Source organism: Oreochromis niloticus, linkage group LG1, assembly GCF_001858045.2.
Source record: "Oreochromis niloticus isolate F11D_XX linkage group LG1, O_niloticus_UMD_NMBU, whole genome shotgun sequence".
NCBI classification, from domain to species: Eukaryota; Metazoa; Chordata; class Actinopteri; order Cichliformes; family Cichlidae; genus Oreochromis; species Oreochromis niloticus.
This window is the reverse complement of record NC_031965.2, coordinates 34096697-34104520: the sequence shown is the minus strand read 5'-3', so window position 1 is coordinate 34104520 and position 7824 is coordinate 34096697. Positions and strand designations below refer to the sequence as shown.

At 37.6% G+C, this 7824-nt stretch overlaps 1 protein-coding gene across 1 annotated transcript; it reads right to left on the bottom strand.

Annotated features, from left to right (window-relative positions):
• Nucleotides 1-1676: 1676 nt before the first annotated feature.
• LOC100534518 (putative gonadotropin-releasing hormone II receptor) lies at nt 1677-6854 on the bottom strand. Its single transcript, XM_003437572.5, has 4 exons — nt 6640-6854; nt 5454-6061; nt 3423-3627; nt 1677-2453 (listed from the first exon to the last, which is right to left on the bottom strand). The coding sequence occupies exons 2-4, from the start codon at nt 6000-6002 to the stop codon at nt 2005-2007; spliced, it is 1203 nt and encodes a 400-aa protein (XP_003437620.1). The 5' UTR covers nt 6003-6061; nt 6640-6854; the 3' UTR covers nt 1677-2004.
• Nucleotides 6855-7824: the final 970 nt, after the last annotated feature.

Below are 7824 nucleotides of genomic sequence, written 5' to 3'. Positions count from 1 at the left end.
GTTGTTTTTCTACTTATATGGTACAGAATAATGTGCACATGACTATGGCTCAGGCAAAGTACATTAATACTTTAAATGCTTTAAATAATGTAAGGTTTGAGAGTAATGATATATTAAATTGATATATAATCAAGACACAACCTAATATTAATTAATTGTTGTCTAAATTGTGGGTTTTTTTCATCACTATCAGTATCAAGTTATAAAAACCTGCTGGAAAGGAATGATTTCATTAAGGTTTGGTCAGCTCACACTCCTTGCTGCTGATGTTCTCAGAGGCCAGTGAGTCCCAGACGTTAGGCAAAATACTAACGCTTCTATGGTCACCACTGTGTTCCCTGCGATCATAAAGACATAAAAAGGAGAAGCAATGAATGGGTGAAAAAACCACTGCCCTTTCTGAAGTGTAACTCAGAAGATTTACTAGGAGCCTAGCTCAGATTTATTGTCTTGCTTTAATGTAATTGTTAGTCAGTCTTACAGTATCACATTTTGTGTGAAGGTTGTGTCATATTCAATTTTTTGAGACACTCATTCTGTTGTGCAGGGAGAAAATAACATGCTGTGATTTGTGGCCCTGTCTATTGCATGGTCAAAATGCTTTGTCTCTACTGTCTTTGGTATTCAGGGCTCATTTAACAGAATATTATGAGACAGGGTTTGAGCTGTTGAAGCCACCTGATGCTACATGAAATAATTTTAGTGATTACTGTAACAAATTTTAACATTATTTTTTACACAACATAGAATAATTTGAATAACTTTATTAATTAGATAATTAGTAGAAAAAACAATCTGTATTACATTGTAATTATTGCCTTCATGAAATAGAGGCTTGTTAGGAAAGTCAATTAAATATGTTTTGGTCTAATGAAACAAAATGCTAATGTTCAGTCAACATTTTCAGTGACAGATTTCTTTATAGGCTGATTTTTTTCTGTTTTTTTTTTTTTAATATCTTGACATATTTCATAAGCAGTCATTTAAAAACATTTCTTGGACCCACAGACAAACAAAAGATTTTTTTCCTGCTAATTTCTGACAAATTTAAGTTGAAACAGTCCAGCCAATTGAGCCAACTCATTCATGCAAAGGAACCTAACAATCTTCATTAAAAATGCATGCAATAGTCCTGCATAGAAAACTAGTTTGAGCTGCTCCCTTATTCACAATGGGTCATTGCAGTGAGTAGCTCCACATGTTTGATTTGCCTGAGTTTTACACTGGATCCCCTTTCTGATGCAACCCAGAATCAAACTGTGAATATTTTGCTCATTAGGCAAATGTGCAACCCACTACACAACAAAGCCATTATACATGATGTCCTAAATGTATAATGTTAAAAATAATTCTAGCAGAAAAAGAAAGGGACAAAACCTAATTGTTTTTAAAGTTGTTCTATAATAGCACTGTATAACTTTCTGGTAAGTTTCAGGCATCTGACGTTAAAAGTCTTTCATAGCTGTCGCGCGTGTTACTTTCTTATAACGACAAGCGAAAATGTCATGTGACATACATAATGAAATCATCGTATTTCAGACCACGACTGACATCTGGCATGCGTCTGTAGCTCTTTCTTTAGTTGTATCTGCACATGAAGGACTCTGACGATTAGTTTTAAGCTCCGACAAACCATTTACATCAGAACTGAGGAAGCACTCTTCAGTAACCAATCACCAACTTCTATCATTTATTCAATGTTGTAACCTTTTCCACTTCTTGGTGAATGTACAGCTCACATAGCAGACTCAAAACCAGTTAAACATATCATGTAGCGGTAAATGTGTTTTGCTGGGTAATGGGTTATGTAACCTTAAGTTAATATGGACAACCTCAAGCATCACACAGGCTACACAGATACATGGACATAATTTGTCTAAAAGGGATAGATAGATGTGTCTTTAGACTTATTCTTCACATGCATGTTGTAATTGTAAAACCAATAAGTTCAGTAAATAAACAGCGAAATGCCAATGTTGCCCCTCTCCCTGCGACTAAACATAGTCAGACGATGTTGTCAGTGGATTTTGCCTCAGCATGTTCAGAGCTGATGTCCTTTTCACCACTGGTCATGCCTCTTTTAGAGGGTAAGACAGATCCAGTACATTTCAAGGACTCCATTATCACTGCATTAGTCTCCAAGCTGGACATTACTGCGGCTTTGTGATAGCAGTTTCTCAGCCCCTTCTGGAAGCGTATGGTGAACAGGCCATATATGATGGGGTCCAGGCAGGCATTAAACAGACCAAAGATGAATAGGATGTGGGTCAGAGAGTGAGAGACCTTTCCTTCCAGGTCATCTGGGAAGAACCAGTACCATAGACCCAACAGGTAGTACGGAGTCCAGCACACAATGAAGCAGATCACAATAACAATGCTCATTTTCAGAGTTCTCATTCTTGCTTTTGGGATGTTGTTCTTTGAGCAGCGGAGATGTGGCTCATTGGAGGGCACTATAGGAGAGAAAGGAACACATTTGGCATTTTTTGTGAATAAATACATCAAGTATTTCTTTGAAGAAGTAAATTTGGAACACACTTTTCATCAATTCATTTATACTTTTCTGCTGTGAATCATGTTCTTTCTTTAACTGCAACAGTTTATACATCAGTCTATGATTCAGACTCATAGCATTCCCTATACAAACCCTTTTTATACACAGCTATGTGTATAAAAAGTACTAAGTGCTTAGCACTTTTTAATTTTTATTTAAGTGTTTGTCTTATCGAGTGTCTCGCACAAAGTACCACAGCAATTTCCTAATGTTATAAATCTGCTCAACATTTGGCAATAAAACCCTTTCTGATTCTGATTCTGTGGTTTGCATCTTTAAAGGCATTGCTGTCATCCAGTAAGTCTTCTACCCACCCACATAGTTTAAAAAATGCTTTTTTTTCTTGCTTAAGTTAATGTACACTCCAGGAAAGAGGTACAGGGTTCTACTTTGTTGGGTTGTATACTACTGGATCAATCATTAGCCTATTCCAGTGCTGTCAGTAGCATTGGAATAGCTGAACTAGTTAGCTGATAGTTAGCTGAACTATCCAGCACAACTAACATCACACAGACTTTGTACTAGGGAGACCAGTATATGTCTGTTCCATTTGCTTTCTCACATGCACATTTGTCAAAGTTTCAGTGTTTTTTCACATTTACTCTGGTAGTAGAAAGATAATCTTTGCTGGTGGCGGAAATGTTAAGGTGACTGCATGGCAAGTAGAAATGGTCAAGTGAGAAAAGGTAGGAGAGAGTGCTGATGGGGCAAAATGACAAGAATACGATGAAGCAAGAAAAACACAACCTGAACAGAAGTTGGTGATACTGAAGTTAAATGTTGCAAGCACCTTTTAACTTGAACATACTTTGTAGTCCTTGTAGTTTTGCCTATGTTTGGATCAAATACCATTTATTTGGACACTTACTGTTCTTTTTTGTCATCTGTTTGGAGATCTGAATAAAGATCCTGGTGTAGCAAATAATCATAATAACCAGCGGCAGCAGGAAGAGACAACAGAAGGTAAACATGTTGTAAGCGGTTTCTTGCCAGTGAGTAACGAAGCTTCCCCTGGTGGTGCACTGAGTGAAGTTTGCTGGATAGGTAATGGTCACATTATGGAAAATGAACATCTGTTGGATTAAAGGTTAAAAACAAAATTAGAATTTTGCAGGCAGTAACTTTCATCCAACATGTTTTTTTATTTGACCGTTGGCTTGAAGATTAAAATATTATCCAAATGATTAGACCAAATGGACCAGTATGCCTCAGTCAGTAAGCGTGAAATGACAATTAGTAATGTACCAGAGATATTTAGGTTGGGGGAGGATTGAAATGTGAATCAGTTTAAAAGTTCAGAAAACCCAAGCAGTGCTTATTATTACTTTAATATTTAAAAATACTCCACAGGGTTAAAGTACCCAGTACCCACTTAACACCCAGTGTTAAGTACTTTAACCCTGTGTAGAAGCTAAACAACAATTCACTTTAAAGACATTACAAGAATGTAAGATTTACCACACAGTCCTCATCCTAAAAGCAGTTTCTCTTATATCATTCAAAGCAAAAAGCTATTCTGAAAATATGGGAAACAGTGCGTAAATTCAACCTACACATCTCTATAAAAACTAGGTATTTTTATTTCAAAGTATTTTATAGCTGCACATTGATCGTTAGCTAGCACATTGATCATTAGCTAGTACTTCTCTGTCTAAAACACAGATGCCTGATACACTTTTATAGCATTATATGAGTCATCAAGAGCACATTTAAGTGCCTATGCAGAGATGTTTTAAAATGGGTCAGCTTGGAGCGTAAAGTCAGCAACATGTTATTTTATCCACCAGCTTGTAAAGTCTGATAGCAGCAGTTTTCATATCTGGTGGCAAAATAAACAGTTGCTTGCTATAAATGGGAAGCCTGCTTTTGTCTACCTCTCTTTGTCACTGCTTCAAAAATTACTTGAGACTTTTACAGGGGTTGAATTTACATTAAGAATACCTAAATGATAATTATTGCCCCTTTGAAGTTGAAGTCTACAGATAATTAGTCATTTCATTTTTGAAAATTACTCATTTTTGTCCCAATGCTATCAGTTAAAAATGTGAAATATCCAACTTGATCCTTCCAGACAACATAATACAATATTTTCATAGCTTACTTTAAGCCCCCAAACCAAAAGATATTATACTCATATTCATATATGAGAAAGAAAAGCTGTCCATGTTTAAGAACATGTGAGCAGTAAATGTTTGGGAAAATAAGTAATCAATAAAGCAAGTAATCTTTTCTTCTCTACAATTAATTGTTATTTATGATCAGCACATTTAGGAAATTTTGCACATTTCAAAATGTTTGCAATCCTGTGCAGAATCATCTAGCATGCTTGAAGAGAAGATGGGCTATATTTGTGTTTATCATTACACCACGATAAAAAAGTGTTACAGGCTGCATTCACTGCCACACTGTTTACAGGGAAAAATCCATACAGCCAGGATTACAGGTCCTGATCTTTTAGAAATCTGAATGATAGAGCTATTAATCCCCAAGGTTTATGCCCCCCTAAAGCCCAGAGCAGAAGTTCATGCATCAGTGTCAAGAAAATGCCACATCTGATGTAAATACACCCTGGTACACAGAATGATTAATCATGTATTAATAATGTAAAAACACAATCTCATGTTCTCTTAAATTTGTTTGCCCACAGTTTTATAATTTTATAAGACTGAGCTACAATATTCATCTTCATCTAAAGCCAGTTATAAAGCTGATCTATAGCCAGCCCACTGCGATAGTTTATGGATCACTCAAGGAAGGTTGCACTTGCACAGGAAGTGCATGAGGAATCTGCAGAAGAAAAGGTCAGCACTAAAGTAACTACTATGACTCAGACCTTCTCTAAATTACTTAAAAAATGGTCTGTCAAACTATAATCACGTGTCTTGGCTTCTGGTCTCACCTGTGGGATTGAGAGCAAGGCGCTCATGATCCAAGCCACCATTAGCATGACCCTGTTCCTTTTCCGGACCATAGCGATGCCCAGAGGGTTGAGGATAGCCGACTGTCTGTCCAGACTAATCACCACCGTGACAAAGGCACAGGAGTACATGGCCTGTAGCTTGAGGAACATGAGGAATCTGCAGGCCAGGTCGCCAGCCAGCCATTGAACTGTGATGTTCCACACGGCATCTACAGGCATCACGATGAACGTAACTAAGAGATCAGCTGCAGTCAAGTTGATTATCAGAACTCGAACATGGGACTTACGCTTGTGCCCATTGGCAGCCCAAAGCACAGCCAAATTACAAAAAGTGGATATGCCACACAGGATGAAGGTAACGATCACTCTGATCTTGGCTGCAGTGGAAAAAGTAGGCAGCTGCAGAGCACCGTCCACTGATGTCCAGTTACAGTGAGGATCTGGCCATTCACAGCTGGCGTTGAGGTCAAATCCTGATCTCTGCTGGTACATGACAGCTGCAGGATCACAGCAGGAGGAGCCGTTCATTTTCTGACCCTCACCAAGAACCCAGCATTTTGCTCAGCTACATGTGGAGGCTGCAGTTGCTAAAGTGAGATAAAGCATAAATATAATATACATGAGATTTATGCATAAAGTTGGTGCACAAGATTTATCTGCATTGATTTGCATAATAGGACAAAATATTAGTTCTGTGATTAATACAGTCGGTGACAGAGAGGGAGCAGTCTGCTGCGTAGAGCACATCTCTCGGATGTGCTCACTGAGGTGGAAAGACGCTGACTGCTTCTAACAACCCATCTTCTCTGAATAGAAGCAGCACCAACAACAACCAATCAAGATAATTACACCCCAATGACATCAATTTTATGAGTCAAAAATACTTTTAATAAATCCGTTTTCTACAGGGAATCTAAGTTTAATATATTTATCAGACAAAGTTAAGAGTTTAGCATCTGTCACTTGTAAAAAAAAAAAAAAAAAAAAAAAATGCAACTTAGCTGTGGCTTTTATGCGTCTAATAATATGTGTGTCATTTAAAATGTAAATCAACAATTAGAAGTCGCAGTCAGCGTCAAAAACAGCACTGTGCGTGAAAACAAAAACAATTAAAAATACATTTATAAGTATTAAAGTACAATAAAATAAAAAATAAAAACCTCACATTTTGGTGTTGCAGATCACTGTATTTCCCAGACGGTGACCAAATCGAAGCCAACTCGGTTTATGGAAGTCCGAGATTCCGGTTCGGCTCCATCTCCCTGCAGCAGGCACAGTGCAGTGCTGAGCTTCTGAATAATAACTGAAGAATCTCAAATGTTCCCTCACTGTTTTATCTCCGTACCCCTTCTGAGGAGCTCATCTCGGTTTTTATTAATCCCTCCGGTGAGCGCGTCAGCCGTTCTGTGGGCGCGGCTACACCAGGGTCCCCGCATCCGATCCAGGAGCGTCAGGTTCAATGAAGCCCGAGCTCCGGCAAAGTTTCTAATTTTATCTCTGACTGAATTAATTCAATGAGGCACTACAGCCCCTATTAGCATCGCTGTTATCCACAGCATCCCAAACCAGCTCTTGTTAACGACGTGAGGTTGTTAATATAATAAGCATGATGGTTTTCTTCTTGAGCTGGTGAAGCTTTAGTGTTTCATCCCCTGAAGTTTAATGTTCACTGATTAACTTTCATAGACCAGTTGTCTCTTTTGATGGCATACACAGGTTTATTTGTTGTTGTTTCTTTTTGTTTTCTTTTTGTTTGTTGGGGTTTTTTATGTTCCCTGTCAGGTAAGAAGCTCACAAATCTATTCTAGTATTACGCAATTAGTCGATTAACAAAGTTCAAACTGGAAAATACTAAAAGATAAAACTTGACTTCAGTGTTGAGCTGGAGGCACACACCGTACTCATGAGGTTGTTTTCAGCATCTTGCTCCTGGATACAGCAGGCCTACTGTAGCACAATTTAGACTGTTAAAATACACATAAATTAGCTTTGTGTTAGCGTTTTCATCAAAGCATTCCTGATCTTATGTAAAGCAGGAAAAGGTAGCACAAAACACCCACTCAGCAGTTTTTGTAGCTAAAAAGTTCCTTTAACTTATGTACTAATCAGAGCACTGAAAGGGTATTTCTCACCCAAATGACTCAAGAGTTAAATTTAAAAAACAAAACCTTAAATAATTTATTATGTGGCTTAATCTAGTTCGACAAGAAAAGCTAACTCATAACTGGGTTTCATTTTCCTAAATTCCATAATCTACACATGATCAATCATTATAAGAAATGTCCAAGCTTTTGTAGACTTTTGTTGGTCAGCTAGACTTTAGACAGCTGAGTATAAATTGTTGTAGTTT